General features: G+C 47.1%; 3 protein-coding genes across 10 annotated transcripts in view; 2 read left to right on the forward strand and 1 right to left on the reverse strand.

Moving 5' to 3' along the window:
* agap1 (ArfGAP with GTPase domain, ankyrin repeat and PH domain 1) overlaps window positions 1-11,225 on the forward strand; it is a 61,936-nt gene extending 50,711 nt beyond the window's left edge. For all 7 annotated transcript variants that reach the window (XM_058051252.2, XM_058051253.2, XM_058051254.2 and 4 more), the window contains 2 exons: window positions 8,254-8,509; window positions 8,586-11,225. In XM_058051252.2, the coding sequence (XP_057907235.2) occupies window positions 8,254-8,509; window positions 8,586-8,795 (466 nt within the window). In that variant the 3' untranslated portion in view covers window positions 8,796-11,225. The remainder of the gene's footprint in view (window positions 1-8,253; window positions 8,510-8,585) is intronic.
* Window positions 11,226-11,487: 262 nt separating this feature from the next.
* On the reverse strand, window positions 11,488-14,634 carry gbx2 (gastrulation brain homeobox 2). Its single transcript, XM_058051269.2, has 2 exons — window positions 13,921-14,634; window positions 11,488-13,798 (listed from the first exon to the last, which is right to left on the reverse strand). The coding sequence occupies exons 1-2, from the start codon at window positions 14,366-14,368 to the stop codon at window positions 13,272-13,274; spliced, it is 975 nt and encodes a 324-aa protein (XP_057907252.2). The 5' UTR covers window positions 14,369-14,634; the 3' UTR covers window positions 11,488-13,271.
* LOC131104267 (vesicle transport protein SFT2B-like) lies at window positions 12,355-23,548 on the forward strand. Of its 2 annotated transcripts, XM_058051272.2 has the most exons (10): window positions 12,355-12,525; window positions 17,699-17,869; window positions 20,548-20,785; window positions 22,022-22,111; window positions 22,199-22,284; window positions 22,371-22,452; window positions 22,565-22,600; window positions 22,681-22,739; window positions 23,288-23,317; window positions 23,401-23,548. In XM_058051272.2, exons 3-10 carry the CDS (start codon window positions 20,717-20,719, stop codon window positions 23,435-23,437), a joined length of 489 nt encoding a protein of 162 aa, XP_057907255.2. In that variant the 5' UTR covers window positions 12,355-12,525; window positions 17,699-17,869; window positions 20,548-20,716; the 3' UTR covers window positions 23,438-23,548. The 2 variants fall into 2 exon arrangements, with proteins under 2 accessions (XP_057907255.2, XP_057907256.2); XM_058051273.2 differs by lacking the exon at window positions 12,355-12,525 and having other exon boundaries at window positions 16,599-17,869; window positions 21,972-22,111.
* The last annotated feature ends 882 nt before the right edge of the window (window positions 23,549-24,430 follow it).

The raw sequence follows: 24,430 nt of genomic DNA on the forward strand, positions 1-24,430 counted from the left end.
TGGTGATCATGACTTTTGTCTTCTCTCCGGAACGTCACATCGCGCTCCTTCCACAGCTGAGCACGAAAATGACACATTGGTGTCCGTTATACCTGCTCTTGGCCTCTAACCTTCTCTTAGTCCGGCACTCACCCGTCCTTCATTGAAGATCCGCCGTCTGCACCCACAGGAAGGCGTGGACGTTTTATGACAGCTTCATGGAGTCTTCAGTTGTGGTCTATGAAGTGACAAGTTGAAGCCAACATGTATGACGGCCAAACATCAATGTCGCTGTCTTCACTGGCGCCCCACATTCGGTGGAGACCAAACACGAGCCCAGCCTAGGCTTTTTGCAACCAGCAGAAAGGTTGAGAGAGAAGGTGGGGGGGGGGGGGGGGGGGGACGGGGGGATGAGACCGAACAATGGAACACCCCCCCCCCCCCCCCCCATGGTCTCTCAAGTGAGTAATAGAGGCCGAAATTTCATTTTGCAAGTGGCTGATTTAATGATCCAAAGGGTAATTAATGGGCTGATTATCTTAATGTTAAATATGGCCACCAGCAATTACACTGACCTCCTGTCTGTCAAGGTCTGCCCCCCATACTCACACCTCCCAGCCGCCTCCTGTTTGGAGGTTCAGGGTTGGATGGAAGGAAAATTAGTAGACTCAGCATAATCGGATGATGTGGAATAGATGTGGAATAGATGTGGAATAGATAGAAGGTGCTTGTGGGAGGAGGACCGGGTATGGGGGAGGATTCAGAGAGGAAGGAAGATGGCAGGAGTCGGAGGAGAATGGAAAGAACCAAGAGAGACGATTGTCTGGAGATCAAAGGAAGGATGCAATGGGAAGAACAATAGGGGATGGGAATGTTGCAAGGCAGCGGATGGGAGGAAGGCTGGAGGTGCCTTGTCTGGCCGTGGAGAGGTACTACGTTCATAGAGATCACAGCCCGTCTCTACGGCGCCGCCTCTGTCCATTGAGATGTGACGGGCTGCTCTCCAGCTGTTGTCATCAACTTCTGGTTTGTTCCCACCCTTCATGGCTCGCCGTAAGCCCACCCATACCATCGTTTCATCCAGGTCCCACGAACCAATAGGGAGGCTTCACGATGAGGAGGGATACTTGTTGACGTGCGTCCCCTGAAGTAGCGCCAAAGCTGGCAGGCTCTGCTGCGCCGTAGGGATGCTACGCAAGTGTTACTCTGCCGTCCAAACCACAAAAAGACAAACCACCTAAACGTTCCCATTAACCTCCGGCTGCCTGCGGTCAGGCGTCATCACCTCAGCTGGCATGCTCGCTGCTGTCAGCGCCGCAGCTGATGCCGCGGCCGAGGGGGCTGCTATGTTTGGGCGCGCCGCCCGTGGTGGAACAGCCACAGGGGTCGGCTGGTGCAGTCAGCGCTGCTGTAGCACCCTCGCTCGTGTTGTTGGTGCCGTAGCTCATTGTTTTAATTATCTGTGGAGCGACACGCCAACACCAGCACCCAAGGCCCATTCAGGCGCTACGTGATGCCCGGCGTTCGCAGGCCTCAGATGACCACAAATGACAGCGCCACTAATCCGGCCTGCTGGCCCTCAGACTACCGCGGTGATATATTTGTCCTTCCTAATCGGGCGCGGTAAAAAATCGAAGAAAAAAGAAGCGCTTTATGTTAAAAAACAGAAGTTCCTACAATCTTATAGTTCATAAATACAGCAAAATACAGTATTACTATTAAAACAACATTCCATGTATAGTGGAATAAAATAACATTAACATGGCAATAACGACATTCCAGTTCTGGAATAAGTACAGAAGCACCCTTTTGATGGATGGGAAATCCAATCCTAAAATGGTTGCCATTGATGTTTAGAGCGCTCTAATCATGTTCAAACTTTGTAGGTTGTAAACATGTTTTCTGAATATATCCCTTATTAAAGAAGGAGTCTTACTTTGCCAAAATTCACTTGTCACCATCAGGCCTGGAACCAATTCACTCGGATTGTCGATATTAAATATCAGGCTGATAGCAGCAAAATAAAAACTAGAAAACTGCATCTCAAATGTCTCATATTGCTGCTCTGCAAGCGGTCGATTCCAGACTCCACTCCACCCTTCTCCGACTGAGAACCATGGCCTCGGATTTGGATTTGTCCTAGTAAACGCTGATGGTCACAACCACCAGGCCACCAGGACCACATCGTCTGCAAATAGCAGAGATGGGATCATAAGACCCGCAAACCGGACTCCCTCTGCGCCTACAAATTCTGTCCATGAAAATTCTGAAGACCATGGTTGACCTTTGGCAGCCTTGGTGGAGGCAACGCTCACCGGAAACAGGCTCTGCTTTCTGCTGGCAATGCGAACCAGGCCCCTGCTTCGGTTGTACAAGGACTGAATGGCGGGTAGTAGCACGACACCAACCCCCGTGTTTAATACACAGTGTGTAATACCCTACAAGCAATACATTTTTAGTTATTGTACCTTCATGAAACATGCGGGGTGAAGCTGGCAGATTTTTACTTTGTCGGGCAATCCAGAGATTTGCAATAATATTGTGATTGTCATTTCTGGAAAGTACGCTAGAGCAGCGATCTAGTTTCAACCGTCAAAATTTGCACACTCAAGTACTAAGCACACAAGTACTCCATGTACATACTCTGTATACTTAATGAAGTGTACAGACAGACTTGTTCAGACGTCCATGGGGTCTTGGGTCTTGGGTCTTGGGCCTGTCCAAAGCACATTTTACCCACTGAACTCCGATGGCGTCCATCTTGTTGGGAAAGCTGATTTTCTTTTGCAGATGATCAAATACTGTGTTGACATGGCTAAGGTGTTGACCACTCAGGACACTTTGACCCCCCCCCCCCCACCAACACGCGGAGGCAACATGAAAGTGAGCAGTAAGGCTGCTAATGGCTGCTAATGTTATTTTACATTTAGCAACGCTCCACACATGACAGATGCCGAGTGGGTAATAACTCCCGTGGACTGTGTGGGGTGGACGTGGGTATGAGAAGAATACCAGCTCGCAGTGGTAATGCACCCCCGATCCTAAAAAGGATTTGAAATGAGACCTGCTGCTTTTAATCTGAGGTGGGGTTCAGGTGCTGCGGCCGCGATGACGTTGGTGGGATTGGGCTCAGGGGACATGATGGGGTGTTGGGGAGAACGGGGCAGGCCGGGGGGGTCCATATCACACCATAATTGCCCCCCTGGGTCAGAGCAGTGTTAGGAGGAGGGGGCCACCACTGCTGCCCCGTCCTGTGATCATAACACTGATTGGACTGCTGTGATTTTAGACCCACGCGTCGGGGGAGTGTCTTAGCTGCCAGGAAGGCGGAGCTTCATTAGTAGAGTCTAAAAAGTTGACTTTAGTCATGTGTCTCAAAATGCTTTTTGAAGGCATTAAACCGGTGCACCTCTGAGTTGTGTGCGACCTCGTCCTCGCCGCCTGGCCTAATCCCCCCGCCATTATGCGCATGCAGCCCCTGCAGACGGCGGCGGCCTCTTGGCCTGCATTTTAAGCAGCACACACGCTGGCACACAGAAGCCTTCTGACAGGCGGGCCAGTGCAAATGTTGGCAAATAATTGGACCTACATTCTAATTCGTCCTTGATTAAATGAGTCCTAATAGACATTCTTTTTTACATGACTGCCTCGCCGCAGCCCGCAGCAGCGTCCTCCGACTCGCCTAATGAGGCCTCCAATTTACTATTGACATTAAACCGGCTGACGTGAGCCAATCAGCTTTCCTTCATGGTTGGTCATCAGCGTGAGGTTCCGTTAATGTGTGCTAAAAGCACATTTTTTTATGCCTGAGTCATCAGAACATCCTGCCCCCTCCCAGCCCCCCCCCCCCCCCCCCCCCCTCGTTAAGTAAATAACACTCGCTAGATGCATGACTCTGGCGTGCTCTGCGGCTTTGCGGGGGCGCGGTCCTGGAGCAGATATGAATATGTACGCCGCCGGTAAGCATCCTCCCACCCCGTGGCTGATTGGCCCACTCAGCAAGGCGCTCACATTGGCGGGGGGATGTGGGGGTGGTGGGGGGTTATCCTGGGGTTTGTGGGTAATGTGTTTGGATTGAATGGGTTCACGCACTACTGCTAAACATTTAAGGTGCTTTTATTTGGCGTTTGGCTCATTTACATGGCGCACCGTTACCAAGGCAACTTGGCGCACCCGATTTGTGAACAAGATGTGATGAAAGGTCAAAAGGGGCCGACCCCAAGGGACCCGATGGCATTGATTGTCATGGCATGGAAAACACCGTCGTGTTTGTGGCCACGTGTGTTCCTGCATTCATGTTTAATTACCCAATCTCCCCATTTTTGGACCATGGCGCCACTGGAGCACCGCTCAGCTGGAGCGTACCGACGACACGTCCCATTGCTTTGGCTCATTTCTACTTTTTCCTCCATTTTTCTCCTTCTCATTTGCATGGTTAACCCCTTCACTGCTGTCTGCTCTCGCTGCATGGATGACTCGACCCCCCCCCCCACACACTTCCTTTAATTATCTGTGCCTATCGGAGGGCACCTAATGACCGTCCACCAAAGGCTAATAGATTTCAGCCTCGTCTCCTTGTTCTCTGTCTTGACTTTTCTCCTGGGGGGGGGGTCCAAGTGCTGCAGGTTTGCTGCATTGCAAAAACGGCATCGACGGAACATTCAGCAGCTCACCTTGTGACAAAACGTGCTCAGCAGTGATTCATCTTGACTGCACATTAGCTCGGCAGTTAGCTGATGCTCTTATCCATCTATTAATCTATTAATTAGAGGGCTAATTAGGCCAGAAGAGGAGCCACTGACACCGTGTCACTCTTAACCCTGTTTCCTACCGCTCATTACCTCTGACGCGCCCCCCACACCCCCGGACTGTAATTAATGAGTGCCTTGAACAGAACCCCGTTAGCTCGTTCATCTCAGGTTGCCGCTTTTTTCTTGTTCTTTCATGTCTTGTCGATACATGGAAGGCTTTTACTTTGAAAGAATAAATGGCATTTACGTGTGTCTCCACATTAAAGCTTTAAAACTGAATGGAGAGAAAAACCAAAGGTAGCATTCATAGACCGCTTACCTCCTTGTCTACAGTGACTTGGTTGGGGTTATGATTCATTTATTTCCACCTTGCATACGATTTCTTCTGTCAAGATATGTTTAGCATCATATTTTTATATCTATTATCAACCTTCATATGACCCCAAGGTGACACGTTGTCCTAAAATTGGTCCTCAATGGCCAGTTTTGTGCTTGACTGGAACTCATGAAGTCCTCATGGGACCGTCCCATTATACAAATGTTACAATTTAACTGTTCTTCTTGTATTTGTTGAAAGAACTACTACAATATAAAACAAGCCATGAAAATATTGATATTGAGAGATGCAGTGGTATGAAAAAGTGTGGGCACCCCTGATCATTTTCAAGGTTTTCCTTTATAATTCACTGGTTGTTGGGATCAGCCATTCCAGTTAAATGTATCATTTTCATGGCCATCTTCTTCAAGTTGTTCAAGTTGAAGGTGGCATGGATTCCAGTCAGTATCAAGACGGTTCTTTTCAACAATGTTGAAGAATCAGTCCACAGGGATGGAGACTTCCACCAAGACAATGACCCTAAACACTTCTCTAATTCTACTACTAAGGCATTCATGCAGACCAACAAGTACAACCTTCTGGAATAGTCATCTCCGTCCCAGACCTGAATATTGTTGAACATCTGTGGTGGGATTTGGAGATGAGTCAGAATCCAGACCCTCATTGGACCTCTCATTGGGCCCTCATTGGTCACCCTCATTGGAAGCTAAGGAAGCTATAGCTACATACTCCGGAGCGACCTATAGTCCAGAAGATCCGGTATTTAAGAGTCCACAACTCGATACAAAGGGTTGAAAAAGGAGCATATATGAAATGATGACTTTATGTCAATCCTATAAGATTCATTTGACTTCTGATCTATCAGTGTGTTCGTCAATATGATATATTGTCCTAAAATTGTTGGTACCAACCACCAGGAAAATTAAACCATCTGGGGTGCCCAAACTATTTCATACCACTTTATGTCACATCAGGCTTTTGGCCTTAAAATGGATGATTTCAATTGCTATGCAAAACCTGACCCGCCATATTTGTCACAGTAGCAAAAATGGTAATAAGCCATTGAATAAATGTCACTGCGTCAACTATTGAGAATGGATATCCAGTAGTTACAGGACTAGTTACTCACCAACGCTCAACATGAGCCTACTTTATGTCGAATATTGCAATGATATTGCATATATTGTATGAAAACATGAGTGTCTTCATTTCTGACTGGACACGTTCACACAACTTCACTTTTTGGGATTCTATTGATTTGCAGTCCTGGGATTGTATTGTCCCGGGATCAAATAGTTACACCGGTATTCATTATTATTAGGAAAACATGCTTTCTGTTGTCGTTTTTGTAGGCTTATGCCCTCTAAAATGATGGTTAATAGCGAATAATACAACTTATTAGAAAAGTCCATGTTTGTTTGTTTTGTAATACTTTACCAAATGCAGGTGAAAAGTGCTTTTCCACATCTGGACTTCCTGTTGTCTTCCAAACGTCACTCCGAGCAGTGTTGGATGAATGTAGCGTGTAATTATGCTAATGAGCTGCATGTGATGATCAGTGTGTGAGGTCACGGATGGACGACCCCTCCAATGACACGAGGCGGCGGCCGCTTGGCCTCTGGTCTTTTCCTTTGGACAGGAAGCTGTGTGTGTCTTTGTGCGTGCATGTAAACACACCCGGACAAAAGAGGTGCTCAGAAGGAACGTATACACACACATACACACACACACACACACACACACACAATGTGAGGACTGAGACAGGAAACCAGACAACGTAATGGGTGCAACGTAGCTCCAACGGGACACCTGATCAAGCCGGAAGCTTGGAATGTTGGCGTCAATAGAGAGATACTGTAGTAGAAGTACAAAAATGCAGTACATTTATAAAAGTGGAGAATGTATCCTCTGGGTGATGTGGGTTTTAGCATTCATTTCAATTACACACATTTTACCCCTCTGGGCCTGTCTGTGTGTGTGTGTGTGTGTGTGTGCGTCTGTGTGTGTGCCTTCTCACCCATACTCATGTTTAATTATCTACCCAGCATGCCTCAGTGCAGGAAAACAGCGCTGTGCCTAATGGGATGTGAAAAGAGACACACATTAGCACACAGAAATATGAGGCCTGCATTCGCAACACACACACTCGCGCTTAATTAGCGCAATTAGCCTCTCCACTGTCGTGAGCTGTGTTTTCAAGACTCGTTAGTTAGTGATGATGGAGTCACTGTGTACACACACACACGCACGCACACACACACACACGCACGCACACACAGACTCATAGCAACAAGGAGGTGGGGGAAGGCATGCGGTTCTTGGATCCAGTGGCTGTGGGTTCCCCAATAAGACAACATAAGGCGGCACCCCACCGAGCGCACACACACACACACACGTTGACACACTGAGCGACACCCCCGGCCTTTGTCCGGGGGTCGTGGGGCGTGCTCTCATAGCCAACCTCTCTGGCCCGGAAGGGAAGCCTTCCGGGACATTCCGTGATGCTAGCCGCCATTGCTGGTCGGCAGGAAGTTAATGACATTCTGGCAGGTTCCTATCCCAAATTCTTAGGCAGCTGATATCAACGCAGTTCATATGTCAGAGAACCTTATGAGGTGGATGGGCTTCATTTCAGACACTTTAGGATCCTCCATTTCCTGCAACACATTCGGCACACTTACACACAAACACACTTACGCACATCCACACGTACACACATACGCACATCCACACGTACACGCATACGCACATCCATACGTCCACGCATACGCACATCCATACGTCCACGCATACGCACATCCACACGTACACACATACGCACATCCACACGTCCACGCATACGCACATCCACACATACGCACATCCACACGTACACACATACGCACATACGCACGTACACACATACGCACGTACACACATACGCACATCCACACGTACACACATACACACGTACACACATACGTACATCCACACATACGCACATCCACACAGGGGACGTGTTTCTCTCCAGAAAGAGGGACAGCTCACATGGCCTCCCCGTCTGGCCAATCCCAGGGGAGAATGAGAGCATGTTTACATGGCGGGATTAAACAGCCGCCGTTCCTGACACCGGATTGGGATCAAACGGAGGCTTTGGTTTTAATGAAGCTGTTTTTCCCGTCTCCGTCTCCCGCTCTCGCCATGCAGGGAGGAACGGGAGCGCTGGATCCGAGCCAAGTACGAGCAGCGCCTCTTCCTGGCGTCGCTCCCCTGCACCGATCTGTCCCTGGGCCAGCAGCTGCTGCGGGCGACGGTGGAAGAGGACCTGCGCTCCGTGGTACTGCTGCTCGCCCACGGTTCCCGCCAGCAGGTCAACGAGACGTGCGGCGAGGGGGACGGCCGCAACGCGCTGCACCTGGGCAGCCGCAAAGGCAACGTGGTCATCACGCAGCTTCTCATCTGGGTGAGACGCCGAGCTCCTCTGCTTTTTTACGTGGAAAGGTCCGTGCAGGAAGTGATGGCTTTCTCTCTTCTCGCAGTATGGCGTTGATCTGATGGCGAGGGACGCCCACGGCAACAGCGCCATGGCGTACGCCCGGCAGGCCAACAGCCAGGAGTGCGTGGACATGCTGGCTCAGTACGGCTGCCCCGACGAACGCTACCCGCTCATGGCCACGCCCAACCTGTCACGCCGCAACACCAACCGCAACAACAGTTGCAGCAGTGCAGGGAGCGCCGCATTCATTTGACCCCTCCCACCCAGGACGCTCACGGCCCGTGCGACGCTTACCTCCGCCCACCTGGCTTCTCGGACCGCTTGGCCTCGGTGACGAGAGTGAAAAGTACCCGACGCGTGCGAGGTCATTTTCACTTTCACTTTCACTTTCACTTTCACTTTCATCCTGGCTTCATTTCACACACTACAAGTTGACTTTGTTCTCAGGCAACGTCCACCAAAACACATCACTTCCTGTGTAACACATCACTTCCTGTGTAACACACACTGTGCTTTGCTTTGAAAGAAGTCACGTGACTTCCACGGCCCCCGCCGGCATTTTTGAAAATTCTGTGAAGCATTTGCCGATTTAAAATGTGACAAATATGTGAAAGATGGAAAGTTGAATGTCTGACATCTGACGTTTCACATGCACACACACACACACACACACACACACACACAGGGTTACGACTGCTAGCCAACTCACATGTTGACACCAACACGGATATTTAGAAAACTTTATTTAGAAAGTTTTGCCCGTTTGTCCACAGGCCAACTTAGACTTTAGCCTTCCGGAGCTTCTGTACGAACACGAACAACACAGCTTTTTGGATTGGGTCATAAGAAATGTGCAATATCCTCTCATGTATTTCAACCAGGCGTGTGCCCCACATGCAGCCCCACGGGTGCCCCATTTTTTTTTACTGGCTTACCTCGGCATTCTCTACAAATGAAGTTCATATTTAAAAAAAAAAAAAACAACTTCTAATACTCAACTACCACAAGGCTAAGACATCGGCGTTTTCTTTGCATGAATTGACTGATCTTGGAATATAAAATGCCCCCCTTTTCATTTTTCTGAATGCGACCCCCAGTTGGGGCACCCCCAAGAGTACACTGTTGTGTACCAGGGGTGTCCAGTCTTTTTCCACCGAGGGCCGCTTACAGAAAGACTTAGATATATGTGATTTTTTTTTTTCAGAGAGGCTAAAAAATATATGTATATTTGCATATATTTATAGCTATAAAGCTTTAAAGCTGTGTTATTAAATATTAGTATCACTATCAGTTTTTTTTCCTTTACATTGTGCCTTCTTTTAGTGTTTTGCCATTTTTGCTGGGGATTTTTTGTGTGTGTGTGTTTCATTTTTTTGCAACATGCTATGCTCACAAATGGCCCCAGAGCCACATTTGGGACACCCGTGGCGTCGCAATAAAAAAAACATGTTAATTCAGCATTGTGCATTTTAAAGATGTGCACAGCATTGTACATCTGTATATGACATATCTATAATAATATATTATAATAACTAAATGCCTTTTCAGGCTTTTGGACAAAGTTTGCACGGAAACTGGTGAAATTACGTGGACAGAGTTTTTTTTTAATGATTATACCCCACTGATTTTTGGCAAAAATGAAAATATCCGTGTTGGTGTGGACAGTAGGCCTTCCAACCAACACTCAAGACTGAACTCCACCAAGCGTCCCTTTCAACACAAACAGTGAACACTTTTCACTTCAGCTTGCTGTTAGGTCCTTGTTTACTTCCTGGTGGAACCAAAAGGGATTTTTATTTTATTTTTTACATCAGGAATACTCGTGGAAGCTTTGGTCTCGACCTGGCCCGTCCCGTCCAATGAGGCTTGGAAGGGCTTCCGCATCTTCTTTGTAAATAGTTTGGTTTGGTGCCATCAACCACTACTTAAAGTTGGCACTCTTTATCCACAACCTTGCAGACTAGTATTTATTCACGCTCTTCAACGTGTGGCACCCGCCATGTTTGAACGGCGGAATTGCTTGGTGGCCCACCGAGAGTCCAAATGCTGCCGATGAGCTGATAGTCTTACTTACATATCTCATAGATTTGACTGAATGTGCTGCTGTGTTCCCGTAGAAATCTTAGTTTCTCTTCACCTCTTTTTCAACATGTGATTGTCCACCCCCCCCCCACCCCTCGCCCTGCCTCCCCCATCCACGATGATGTTCTGTAAAAATTATATTTTATTGTGATTTTTTTTTTTACAACTTTTATTTATGACAGAAATGCACTAAATTCACTTGGCTCCGTCATTTAGCTGTACGAGCGTCTGATGCTTTTATTTTTGTCTGCTTCATTTTGTTGGCTTCAAGTGTCCTCTAACTCAGGGGTGACCAAAGTGTGGCCTAGGGGCCGTTTGCAGCACGCAAGCTTGTTGTTTTTTTTGGCCCATGAAAAATTCTAAAAACACTGCAGTAAAAAGGTGTAACATACAGAGAAAAATATCAATACCATCTTTTCATTTTTCTGTATGCGGGCCTCGTGGGAGAAATGTTTGGCCACTCTTGACCTAATTTATCAGTGCGCCTTTCATTGAAATGCTGAGTAATGTTACTTCCACTTTGTTACACAAATCAAAGGAGCGTGTGTGTGCTTTTTGTCTTCTACTCAGCCCGACGTGAAAAGAGCAGATAAACACTCTATGCTTGCGTTAGCTGCCGTGTTCATCCCCTAACTTGCCCTAAACGAGCCCTCCTGATGTGTGTGCATTTTGTATAGTCCAGACATCTTTTCATATTCTAATTGACACACGTATTGATGTTCTTGTGGTTCTAATAATTATTAGTATTATTACCATTTAGTTGGATGTACAGTAAGATAATACAGAGTCTTCTACGGCAACATGTCTCTTTTCAATAAAGACCAGAATGATGCTTTGCAACAGAAACATCTTCATTTTTGCGTCTTTATTATTTATTCAATGATACGTTTTTGACCAGCTACTGTTTATGCTTGCACAGGGGTGTACACAGTGTGGCCTTGGGGCTATTTTTGGCCCACAGCTCATTTTGTACCGGCCCTCGGCATATTATACATAGTTAAATATTACACTCATTTGCTTTGTCACCTATAATAATATTCAGATAGCATATATTGACCTTCACAGCATCTTTAATGTACAAAACGGACCAAAGTGGTTCTTTAATTTTACAGTATGCGGGCCTCCAGGAAAAACTTTGAACGGCCTGTCCAGACGATGCATACTTCATACCGGCTACAGCAGCCTGCCATCACTGGAATTATAATCAGCTGGCGTTCATGTGACGCCCGGCAGGTCATGTTAATTTAGAGGATGAGCTGCATCCCTTGGGTTTCATTTGTCAGCCGCCTGTGACGTCCTGACTTGATTACAATTTGCAAAAAAAAAAGAGAGAAAGAGAAATCTATTACATGCACATCAGCAGGTTAGACGTCATGTGTAAAATATGCTGATAGGTCAAATAACACAGGGAGGAAATCTAAATACTTGGAAATGTTAATAATCTTAATATATTTCCCTCACGAAGCCACTGTATTGCCTCGTAATTACGGTAATTATTACAAATATTGACACTTTCTATCATCGTAAAAAAAAAAGCGGCAATCTGTCTTGAATTGTGCTTTTCGACGGCCGCAAAAAGTGAAAAGCTGTCGTGAATTGTGATTTTTCGACGGGCCGCAAATGGAAGCTTTGAAGTACTCGAGCTGCTGGCGTGTGGGAAAGGGCCAAATGTGTTGCAGTCACGTAACACTAAACATTTCACTTTCACTCCGCAGCAAATGTTATTTCGCAGCAAAAGTAATTTCAACGCCAGCGTTTCTGGCGCAAGTGATTTGTTGTGTTTGCTGCTTCCGTTTACTTTCCGGATCGAAAATGAATTAAGTTCACGTGACCACTACCCGGAAGTGTCAGCACGAGTGGAGGAATTATTCTACTTCAAATGTATTTTTGTTTAGTGTTTGGTAAGTAATACATTCATTTAATTTCTAAGCGTGTGAATTCACAATAATAATTACACAGCTCAAATGAAGAAGAAAAAGATTATTGATCCATTTTTATAGCGTTATTATCTTAATAATTCCAGCGAAAATCGTGCTTTGTGTGTGTGTTTGATGATTTCTGGATTGACGTTTGAATATGTGAGGCCTTGAAGAACATCTGACTTTTATCTGAACCATGAAGTTAAAAGTGAAATCTCGCTATACTGGTAGACATTCGAGGGCCGTTTTCAACGTTGGAAGTTTGCCGCCAATGAAGAAAAAGACAGCCGTTAGCATCTGGTTTCAGCTTTAATTGACACTTGTTTGTTTGTCATATTTTAGTCACTCGGCACACTTGAATTAAATTAGCTAGCAGCATCGCCGTGACTCGAACAAGAGAAAATAAAAGCAAACATCCGAAGAAAATAAAAAAAAAAATAACTTCCGTTATTTCCTCGTTAGGAATCGTCTCTTCATCATCATCATCATCATCATCATCACCGCCATCACAGCTCGAGCCCCGAGGCCGGAAGTTGAGTTTGAACGTTCCGAGGACGTGTCGTCATTTTAGGTTCAAACATAGTTGAATTTCAATTTCATTGCACTTGATAAAAAAATGGGAAATGAATACAATTGAAACTTTGGCCTGTTTTTAGTTGAACTTGGGACAAATACGGAATCAAAGGAGAGGACGAAGTGCACTAAGGAGTTTTTTCTTGGTCCTGGTTCTAAGGCCGGCTCTGCTCCAGCTGCTGGTGCTGGCTCCTTATCGCGAAGCGGCTCACATGCACCGGGATCGGGACCACTATCTTAGGGTTCCGCGACGGTTCCCCGGACTTGTTGTTGACGTTACCGGCTTTGACCCGTTTCCACTTGGCCCGCCGGTTCTGGAACCAGATCTTGACCTGCACCTCGCTCAGCTTGAGCGCATGCGCGATCTGGGAGCGCTCGGTGAGCGACAGGTACTTCTTGCAGTGGAACTCCTTTTCCAGCTCCAGCAGCTGCTCGCTGGTGAACGCCGTCCGCCGCCGCCGATTCTTGCCGCCTCCCGCGGGGCAGGACGCGCCGCCGCCGGAGCCGTGGCCGTGAGGACCGTCCTCGAGCGCCGTCCCGCCGCCGTCCGCGTCCTCCCGGTGGGAGGCGGAGGCGATGTTGTCGTCCGAGCTGTAGTCCAGGTCGCTGTCCATGGAGAAGCTCTCGTCCCTCCGCGCGCACTCGTCCTCCTTGGACTCGTCCTGATGGATGTGACTCCGCGCTGACAGATTGAAAAAAAAGTGAATTATGACAACAGGAAAATAATATTTCACAATATTTCAATCACGCTCCACATTTCACACTTCTCACACGAAATAAAAGAAAGCTCCACTTCCTGTCTACCTGTGGCTGTCTGCGCGGACGTGTCGGCGTCGTGGAGCGCCTGCAGAGTGCACTCTTTCCCCTGCGCGAAACTCTTGCCGTCCTCCGCGTGCTTCCGGCCCGCGTCTTGGTGTTGCTGGCCCGGCGAGAATCCTCCGGGCAGCGAGGCCATCAGCGTGGAGGTGAGCGCCAGGCCGGAGCAGAATCCGCTCTGCAGAGCCGGGATGTGAGCGTGCGGGTGAGGCGGGTGTCCGGCGGCCAGAGCCGGCTGCAGGGAGGAAGGGGGTGGCGGCGGCGGCGGCTGCAGCACCACCGAGCGGTACGGCATGAACATGGGATAGCCGGTGTAAACGAAGTGTCCCGGGCTGGGCTGCGGAGGCCCCCCGATAAGAGAGTCAATGCTGAAGGCGGTGCTGCTTCCGAGTGGCCGCTGCATCACCACGAAGGGCGGGCTGGACGCTGCACTCATAAGAACGATGCCGGAGACGGAGCACTGTGGGCGGCAGCAGAGGGGGCACGGAGCCCCGGAGGTTTCAGTGGAGCCTGACGCATTCCATCAAAGCCACTCCCGCGTCCTCTCCCTCCTCCAACTTCCACCGAGATGGCCGAAAAAGAAGCTAAAACTCCGCTAAAAGTCCACTCTTCCGCTGGCGCCGAGCGCGTCCGCTGACATTTGGGATTTAAATTGCGCTCCCCGCGGTTTAATTGAGCTGCTTTGCCCTCACGGACCATGCCCCTCCTCGGCGAACACCGTCCGCTGATTGGTCGAAAGAAATGACGTCACAGCGCGGCTTCCGTCGGCCGGATAAGTGACATTTGACCGCGGAATGACGTGACGTCACAACAGAACCTCGTTGATGATCCTTTTTTCTCTGATTTAGAAAATGCTTCCAACTTGAGGCGAGTTTGTAAGCAGACACTTGCTGTCGGACGTAATTGAATGAGCTGTCAATCAACATCAGCAGGCGACCTTCCTCGCGTGTCACCTATGCGTGGAATCCTCATCAGTGCCACATTATCATATGTAGCTGTGTGACCTCTGACCCTCGGTGGCTCTCCCGGTGGACTCCCCCCTCTACGGGTGGGCTGAGTCAAGGTCATGCATGGATGCCCCCCCCCCCCAGGGTCAGAATGTCATTAAAGGCGTCCTGATGTGTGGCGACATTAAATAGCAGTATTTTTCAATTAGCGCCGACAAATTCAATCAAAGTCGCATAGATTAGCAAGAAGGAGCCGCGGCTCATTTACAGGCCACTTTAATTGCGCGGCCATTAGAGGAGCGGCGCACGGCCTTGCTCTCATTATCAATCATGCAGAGCATCAATAGTAAAAGGTTGGAAGGGAGGGGAGGGGCAGCGGGCCACTGAGTGTCGGCGTGCGTGCATGGCGAGTGTGCACGCCGCCACACAGCCATACCTCTCTACCAGCAGCTAATAAATAGCCACTTTTGTGCTTATAAATTATCCAGTTTAATTAACAACAGAGAAGATGATTGGACGATGATTTAATTAAACCTTTCCTGCATGCAAGGAGAGCGCTGCCTTCATCCTTTCCAAGGGGGGGTCTAGCTGCTTACCTTAGCAGTAGCTACTAGATGCCATAATCATCAGCATCCAAATGGCTTGCCATCATTTACAGAAATAAACCTATAAGTGCCCCCCCGCCTCAACTTCCGCCTCTCTCGGTGTTTAAATCTGCAGCTAAATGGCGTCTTTGCTGATATTACACCCGCATGTTGTAAAGCGGCGAGGACGCGGCAGGGGAAGCCATTAGGTAGCCCGGCCCGGCTGAGTGGAACAGACACATGAAGAGGTGTGTGTGTGTGTGTGTGTGTGTGTGTGTGTGTCGCCCTGAGCGCTGAGGCCACTCGCTGGCGTTCAGTCAGAGCGGCGTGGCGGTATCAACCTTTTCATCAGCCTTGAAATGCCAGGACACGTTTACTCATTCGCACGCCTGCGACCCACGCTTCAGGCGTTAAAAGAAAGCGACTAAAAAGTGCAGCAATTTGTGTCGACGGGGGAGTGCGAACACAAGACCGTATTGATGTGTGTATTTGGTTACATCGGGGGTGTCCAAAATACGGCCTCAGGGCCATTTTCGTCCCTCAGATTGGCATGTCAACATTTGCATTGGAAAATGAAGGACATTTTTAAAAAAATAAGGGAAAAGTAGGAAATCTGTGGTCGTGTCACCAAAATTATGACACACCCTCTACCCCACCCCACCCGACCCCACCGCCTGTGGTGTGTGCTTCACTTTCACCCACAGTGATGAATGGTTTTGGATTTGTTTTTACGCCGGATGCACTATTAATGAAATGTATTGTGTGTGAATTTGGTGACCGACGGCAGGGAGTGGATTGGAAAACATTTAATTGCGTTCTGCCCCCCCCCCCCCAGCCTTTAATTGCTGTGGGAAAGGCTGCTGTCTCTCCTCGGTGCTGAGACATGGGAGTCAAGTGAGCATCGAGATGGGACATGTGACTCCCACTTTGTTCAATCGGGTCCTTTACGGACAAAACACGGTTGTCTGCGTGGCAGCAAACATCTGGTGGCGGTGGCGGTGCGTCGCTAATGCATGTGACCTCGTTAGCGAGGAGTTAGTATCCATCACCTTGCGCATCAACTTTCCAAAAGCAGCAAGCAGATGTGCGTCACCCGTAATGACTGTTATTACACTCAGAACGCAGCCCCCCAATCCATGCGGTTTTGTTTGTCCTTTGACCTTTGGCTATAAAGTCAGGCAGGTAAGTATATGCTCCTGTCCGTGTCAAACCCAAAGAATTAGAGGCGTCCGGACACAAGCAGCAGCATCCAGACACTCAGGCAGCAAGTTTGAGTGGAGTTAATTAGATCAGAACTTGTCTGGCATGCTCGTTATCCAATTATCACCCGCTGTCAACCAATGGGAAGGGGGGGGCAGCGTTTCTATTGGGTTAGCATAGCTTGGCCCGGTTGGTGAAAACCAGCCAGCTGAATGCTTTGCCATCTTTTCTCACAAGAACGGTTGGCTAGCGTGTGGAGTCGCAGGTGATGTGCGACCATGTGACCGACGGCAGTTAACAAGGCTCACGACACAGCGGGAGGTCAACAGAGACGTTAACCCCTGGACGCTCAGACTTCTCACGTTCCCTCGCTGCCTCAGACATCGTTAGAGACGAACGCGCCACCGCTAATGAGCTCTCCCCGATCAGCCTTCGCCGTGTAATTAGCGGCGTGCTCGGCACTTGGCCCACAGATCGCGACTAATGGAGTGAAGAAGGCAGAGAAGGAGCCATTAAGGCAGGATGTGGACTCCAGCTCGCCGTGCCAAACCTTCCATGAATCTTCTCCATCATCTCATCGGTAGTTCCACTTCCTGTTGCTTATGAGAAACATGGCAGCATCATGCAATGCAGGGCCCAGTTTGGTCAAAGGTCAAAGACGGCAGCGGCAGGGATCTGCTGGAAGTGTGTGTGTGTGTGTGTTTGTGATTTGTTCGTGAGTGTCACCTGTGTGTGTGATGGGTGATGAGGGGCGGAGTCACATAATGGCCACGGCGGGCAAGGTCAGTGAGGTGATTGGTCGTATGATCACTACGAGGAGGGAGCCGGCGGGGTCAAGGTCGCCACTGATGACTTCTGTGATTCATGCACACACCCCTCAGCACACAACAACCAGCAAAGAACGCGCCCATTTCCAGCGGGCGGAGCTAATTGGTCCATCTGATGACATCCAGTCCAAAATGCGGCACCAGGAGTGTGACATTATTTGTGCAACATGTGTGCATCATCTGGTTTGCAAGAGTGTTGTGTCTTCAGGTGGAAAAGAGGCCAAAGGCCGTTAAAAGGCAGCTGTTGGCGCTGGAGGTCAGCGCTACAGCGGGACAGCTGGCGTCTAATCACAGAGTGCGAGACCTTCAAGAGGCTCCCGCATCTCCAGGGCTCTTCTGGAAGAAGACTCACAACACAACACTCCCCTATTGCAACCAGGTATGTTGGAGGACATGATCAGGTAACGGCAACGTCCTTATGGCCTCTTCTGATAGGTCACCTTCTGTGTGGTCATGGTTGTTATAACAGTAATTATACATGCTTATATCGATCATATGTTGATATCTGATCTTCACCAGCACTTCATTACAGATACCGTTGCTGATATTGTTATGCTTGTTCTCCTGGATGCATTTCACAAATGAACGCTTTTGGCAAAATAACACAAATAACGCGATACAGAAATCATTCATTCATTCATTTTCTACCGCTTATCCTCCCAGCCAATCCCAGGGCACATATAGACAAACAACCATTCACACTCACATTCATTCCTATGGACAATTTGGAGTGGCCAATTAACCTAGCATGTTTTTGGAATGTGGGAGGAAACCGGAGTACCCACATCCACGTGAACATGCACACTCCACCCATGGATCCTCCATATGAGGACAGACTGGGCTTGTTGCTCTGTGAAGCAACCTGTCATTTAAAAATGATTGATCAGCCACTGATCAGTATCGGACGATAGCAGCGAAAAAGCCTGGTATCGATATCGGCCGATACGTGCCTCAAAAAATGTCTCAGTGACATGGCGCTTTGACAAGCTTTAGATTGGTGCAGCATTTGGGAGAACAAGGACTTGGCAGGATGATGGAACGTGATCATTTGTCGGTTAGCGGCTATAAAGCCCCGGTCCCAACACGCTGTACTTGGAAGTATGAGTAGCGCCTCAGTACGGATTTGGGAGCATGCAGACACTATGTAACATGTTTAGTGCAGGAGGAACTTTCTTTGTGTGCGGGGTTGTTTTGGGCTGTGGATGACGTGTGACACGCGTGTCCTCTGCACCCACTTCTGACTCCACGAGCATGCATGTGGCGGGCGCACATCGGTCTCGGCAGTTCCCCCCGTTCGTCTGTCCAGTGAGCGCACACAGCTCGTGTGGACTGTGACGAGTGAGCGTTTGCGCCGCGCTTGACTGACAAGTGCTGGCGGCATTGCATTCCTCTCTGGGATGCCGAGGGCACAGAAGGCAGCGGATGCGGCTGGAGGGGCCCAGCAGAGGCAGAGGCAAGTTTTCAGTTAATAATGCATGTATATGATTGGTATTGGTGTTGGTTTTGGTGTCGGTATTGGTATATCAGACAATTTCACTCATGGATTATCGGTATCGGCAGCATAAAACTGATTGCAACATCCCTCGTACCAATATGATCTAATGTCAATTTTCTATGCCAGCATCAGTATTTCCTACTAAGCTCTGCTTCATCCTAATCTTTTTTGTTGGTTAATGCTAAATTGTGTAGGAACATCAGTATTTCCTACTAAGCTCTGCTTCATCCTAATCTTTTTTGTTGGTTAATGCTAAATTGTGTAAGAGATGTTCCTTGTCAAGCAGGTCTGCAACACGTAAACCATGATGACCGACCAGAATTTTAAGTGGCACACACTTGACTCCAAAATATCGGAACCTTGCGACACAAAGTAATGCGTCTCAGCACCACGAATCCAATGTCCACATGCACAGACACACAAAGCAGCACTAATTACAAGTCTCCGGGGAGGACAACTGGAGCGTACACTTTGGCGTCTTCTAGCTTGAGGGTCTTTTTTTGGCAAGGAGGTTCAGCGACACTCGCTGAATGATTTGATGTGGAGCAGAAAAGGTGAGTTTGTCTCGGCTCGTTGAGCCCACCTGGGCCGAGAATCCACGCCGGCGCCGTCTTCTTGGTTCACCTTGCAGAACGTGACCTCAAACCAGGGAAATACCATGCCTCAAAAATCAAGTTGCAGTAGTTTTGGTCATGAGACCCAAAAGGACACACAGCCTCCATGTTTTGCTCTTCAGGTTTGGGGGCGGGGTCGCCTTGGAGAGGGAAGTGGGTCAGCATGCACCGTCTCATTAGTGTCTCATGTAAATATGCTTATTAGTCACCCTGACACATGAAATCTTGTTTTGTTTGTGCATTTTTTTGTACCGATGGACCTGAACACAGCAAACACCTGCATAGAACAGGACATTTTAAGTATAGTAATACAAAAAAACAAAACCAAAAATATATTTTAAAGAGAACTGCCTTTTGGCCAAGGTGCCTGAATAAACAAATTTGGCCAAAAATGTACTATTTAAACATTTTAACAACTTCAAAAACGTTTCAATAATACAAAGTTGTATTATTAAGTTGTACAATGTTTAACTTGTATGAACATACTTGTATTTACTTCAGGTCAGAATGACTTAATGTTTCTTAAAACTACAGTTTGAAGTGATGAAGTCCTATTCATATATTCTATTTGAAATCCTAAGAAAGGGAGATCCAGTAGACATGAGTCCAAGAACCGATTGTGTTCGACTGCAGGGGAGCTGCTGGTTTGTGATCTCCTCAGGGAACATTCCTTGCTGAGTGTCGTCATCTAGTGGCTGAATGCTTTTACTGTTAATGACGGGTTATGGAGCTAGACATTTAAAGCCCTGATCGCTGATCATTTGGATCGGATTATTACATGATTTGAGTGGTTATATAGTACTTAAAATGTTTTCAGATGTTGAAAGCACTCACACACGGGTACAAACAACATTTTCACAAAATGAAACCCATATTTTACAGATTAATTACGATTACAGCGAAACGTTTCAAGCTTGTATTATGTCTTGTGCAAATGCAAATGTTTAGACGAAACAGCGCCTCAAGTGGTCACATGCGGTTCTGCAGCGGAAGCTTTGTCACCTGTTGAGGACACCTTCGCTACTAAACTTGTCCTCCTGAGCCCACGGAGACCTCACACCTTCAAGCTTCCGGACGGCACGGGGGTTAGCTTCCACGGGTGTAAAGAGAGGACAGTATGGACAAACTGAAGAAGGTCCTGAGCGGTGAAGATGGTGGTAACTCGAACGGGGCTGGTGTACTGGAGGTGATCAAGCAACACGTCCTGTTTTCGGCTTGTTAGCTTACTTCGGCTAACAACATTTGACTCTCACAAGCTAGCTCGAATTAACTCTTCCGCGTAAATGAACACACGAAATGACCTGATGATTACCATTAACAACTCATTAACATTAATGACAACCATTAACAAAAAGTTGATTTATTTCCGTTATCAATTCGACGAGTTGCTGGTTTGTATTGCAACCATATGTTACTCTTGTTTAACGTCCACATTGCCCTGACAGCAATTGAAGTATATTCCACAAGAACCGGAGTCCATTCCTGATGAGTGGAGTGACAGTTGGGGTTAGGGACACCCTGGACTGATAACTTGTGATTGACAGCTCGACCCATACACACATGTAACCATTCGCATTCACACCTCTAGGCAAACCTCCATGTACGAACCCTGCTCCAATCATTCCATTTGAAATGCTAAAAAAATGCAATATGACGCAGTTGTTATTATTTTAAGTGCACTGTAAACCCGAATAAGTTAGCAGAACCCAAAAAAAGTGAGGCCACATTTTTTTCGAGTTGATAAACTCAAACATTTGAGTATATCAGAGCTTGAATATTTGGAGTTGATATTAGATATACTTTTTTAAATTTGGGGCTGAAAAGAGAAATAGCTTTCTTTTTCGCATTGTCTCTGCCATGCATTCTCCATTCTTTCATTTTCATTCTCATTTCAACTCTTTCCATAGGAAGAAGGCGTGCATGTGGAACCTACACAGTACAAATCCATCTGATGCAATGGATTTATTCATGTTTAATAGTTACTTTTTATGAGTATCTACAAATTCTAACAAAGTGGGTTACACAAATCTGCAAAAAGTTCATATTAATCAAAAATTAAATTTAAATAAACAGAAAAGACAGATAATGCAAGTGGCAATCAACATTTATAAGTAGAACTTTGAAGAACATTTTAAGTTAACTATACTTATACCTATTCATTATTTTGAGCAATCGGATTGATAAGTTGTATGTAAACTATGTTTCTTAATATAGCCGTAGTTCAATTTAATCAAAACATATTAGTTAAAAGTACCCAAAATGGAAGAACATGTTAAATGAACTCGACGTAATTAAGTTTTTACAACTTTTTTATGAACTTTGGGTATGCATAACTTCATTTATTTAAGTACTTTGAACATTCGGGTTTCCAGTGTGTGTGTAAACAAGACCTGTGAAAATGCTGACGTCATCATCTCTCCAGCGAGCCAATGAGGCATCAACTCTGTCCTGGGGGACCCGGATGAAAGGCTTTCTGATCTGTTTTACTTTGGGAATGCTGTGCTCCATTCTGGTGAGTGGATGCTCAACAACAACAACAACAAAAACAACAACTCACCTGGTTGCCATGTGCCGCCATTTCCATGCTTGCTTGTTTCAGGGCACGTGTATGCTGTGGTTGCCACTGTTTGGTCTTACCGTTTTTGCCGTCCTCTACAGTGTGGGAAACATCTGTGCTTTGGCCAGGTACTTCTCCTATACGAGGGAGACCCTAACCCTGAGGGTGCGGTTCATCCAGCCCATAACCTGTCCTGTATCTGCTGTGGTTGCAGCACCATGTTCCTGGTGGGACCGCTCAAGCAGCTGAAGAGCATGTGCGCCAAAGAACGAGCGTTTGCCACCATCATTATGCTGGTGAGAATACCGGCGTGTGGGCTGGTGCACGCTGTTGAAACGACAGATGATCCCAGAGATGAAGATAAGCCGCTGTTGTCATGGTAACAACCTGTCTGTGTCGTGTCTGCAGGTGTGTCTGGCTTTGACTTTGTGTTCAGCTTTCTGGGTGAGAAATGAATCTTGATTTGGAAGCAGAGGATGGTGGGTAAAGGAAGCATGACAACACTAACCCTTGTTTCCCTCTAGTGGAGGAGCAATAGTCTTGCACTGATCTTCTGTGTCTTGCAAATAGTGGCCTTCACCTGGTAAGCTGTCAATCATGTATTGTGGGTTTCCAGCAGTAAGGGCAAGTCAAACAATTACATTAAGCACTATCTCTTATCCAATCTCTTATTTTCTTCTTTTTTTTAACATGTTAAGCACTTTGTGCTACATTTTATGTTTGAAAAGTGCTCTACAAATAAAGTTTGATTGATTGATTGATTGTCGGAGACGGTAGGATGGTTAAGGAAAACATCTCATTGAGGTTATTTCAGTCAAAGGAGCAACCACTCCAGTTCAAATGACTCAGACTTGGACTTAGGGGCAAAAAAAACCTGTTGGACACATCCCTAGTACTAATATTTGGTTAAATTAATAAGATCGTTTGGCGCCATTCAGTCCAATCCACCTGATTTCTGTAGCACATTTTATCTACACAGTTTCCAAACAGCTGTACAAAATGAATGGAAAAAAAGTCCGAAGAGAATGATCTTCTAGTTTGCTTTCCTGGCATGAATGAATGAATGAATGTAGCTGACGCAAACGTAAACGTCTGACCACACCACTCAATCCATATTCCAACTGTCTGCAGGTATGGCCTTTCGTACATGCCCTTCGCCAGGTGAGACCAACATGTGCACGCGTGGAACCGGATTATTAAAAAGGGATTCAATGGTGTTCAATTGAAACCTCTTTGTGTTTCAGAGACTGCGTCATCAAATTATGTACCTTCTGCTGCTAAACGCCCAAGTGACCATTCCGGGTGCTGCAAGTCGTCAGGTCAGGTGTTAGGTGTGGTTTCCGTGGTAACCGGATGTCGCTGCGTGTGTGTGTGGTCGTCCAGATATTTATTTACTATGACAGAAGAGTTCTGCCATTTCACATTTTTTATTGTCTTTATTGCTATAAATACCTAACCGGTGTTGATAAATGATGATCCCATCACATAAGGTTATTCAGGCAGCTATTTGAAGGTCAAAACGTATACATACAGTATATAATATTTGAGAGTAAAAGCTGATGTAACCAAAAGGATGGATTCCACAGCGAGCGTGTGGGCTGGCTCTGTGTCTTTTTGTCTTCGTTCTGCTTGTACATGCCCAAATATTTCAGGGAAATCTTTGTCTCTGTCTTTCCATCTTTGTTCTTTCAAAGAACATTTTCAAGAAATTCCCAAAATGTGATGGTCCTTGAATCATTGCAAGTCAATGGGTGAGCAGACAACAAATAAACGGCAGCATTTCCTGTGCTTTTGAATAAAACACTCAAGTTGATCAAGCTGTGTCTTGGTCAGATGCCGTGGTCTCCGTGTTGTTGCCGGTGTCTCACCTGCTGATATTTACCTAGCGCCTTTGTTCACACTGTCTTTATGCCTGATGGCAGGCTAAAACCAGTAATCTCCCCGCTGATTAAATCACACACACCCACACGTATCGAGTGTCGCGTTTCCAGATGTTTGACCTCTTGTCAGTTTCACACTCCTGCCTGACATTTGGGTCCGATGTTATTCTTTGGTCTTCTGTGTGATCATGACACGGCAAAGCTACTCTTGGTACAAAAGCCTCTTTTCATGCTACATGGATGTGCTCTTATTTTGAAAAGTCACTCACTCTAATAATTGAAAACACCACTATAAAGTGGCTATGATGAATGTTGGTGCAAGTGTGTGTGTGTGTGTGTGTGTGTGTGTGTGTGTGTTTGCAGCTCTCGGCCGAAATGAAAGGGCCGCTCCGTG

Source organism: Doryrhamphus excisus, linkage group LG15 (assembly GCF_037039965.1).
Source record: "Doryrhamphus excisus strain RoL-2023G ecotype Guam linkage group LG15, RoL_Dexc_Guam_v1.1, whole genome shotgun sequence".
Lineage (NCBI taxonomy): Eukaryota > Metazoa > Chordata > Actinopteri > Syngnathiformes > Syngnathidae > Doryrhamphus > Doryrhamphus excisus.

Coding starts and splice junctions, on each gene's coding strand:
- gbx2 (XM_058051269.2), bottom strand. CDS start 14,368: ATGAGTGCAGCGTCCAGCCCGCCCTTCGTGGTGATGCAGCGGCCACTC. Junction 13,799..13,920: donor GTCCGCGCAGACAGCCACAG/GTAGACAGGAAG, acceptor TCAATCTGTCAG/CGCGGAGTCACATCCATCAG.
- LOC131104267 (XM_058051272.2), top strand. CDS start 20,717: ATGGACAAACTGAAGAAGGTCCTGAGCGGTGAAGATGGTGGTAACTCG. Junction 22,285..22,370: donor AACATCTGTGCTTTGGCCAG/GTACTTCTCCTA, acceptor CTGTGGTTGCAG/CACCATGTTCCTGGTGGGAC. Junction 22,740..23,287: donor CAAATAGTGGCCTTCACCTG/GTAAGCTGTCAA, acceptor AACTGTCTGCAG/GTATGGCCTTTCGTACATGC.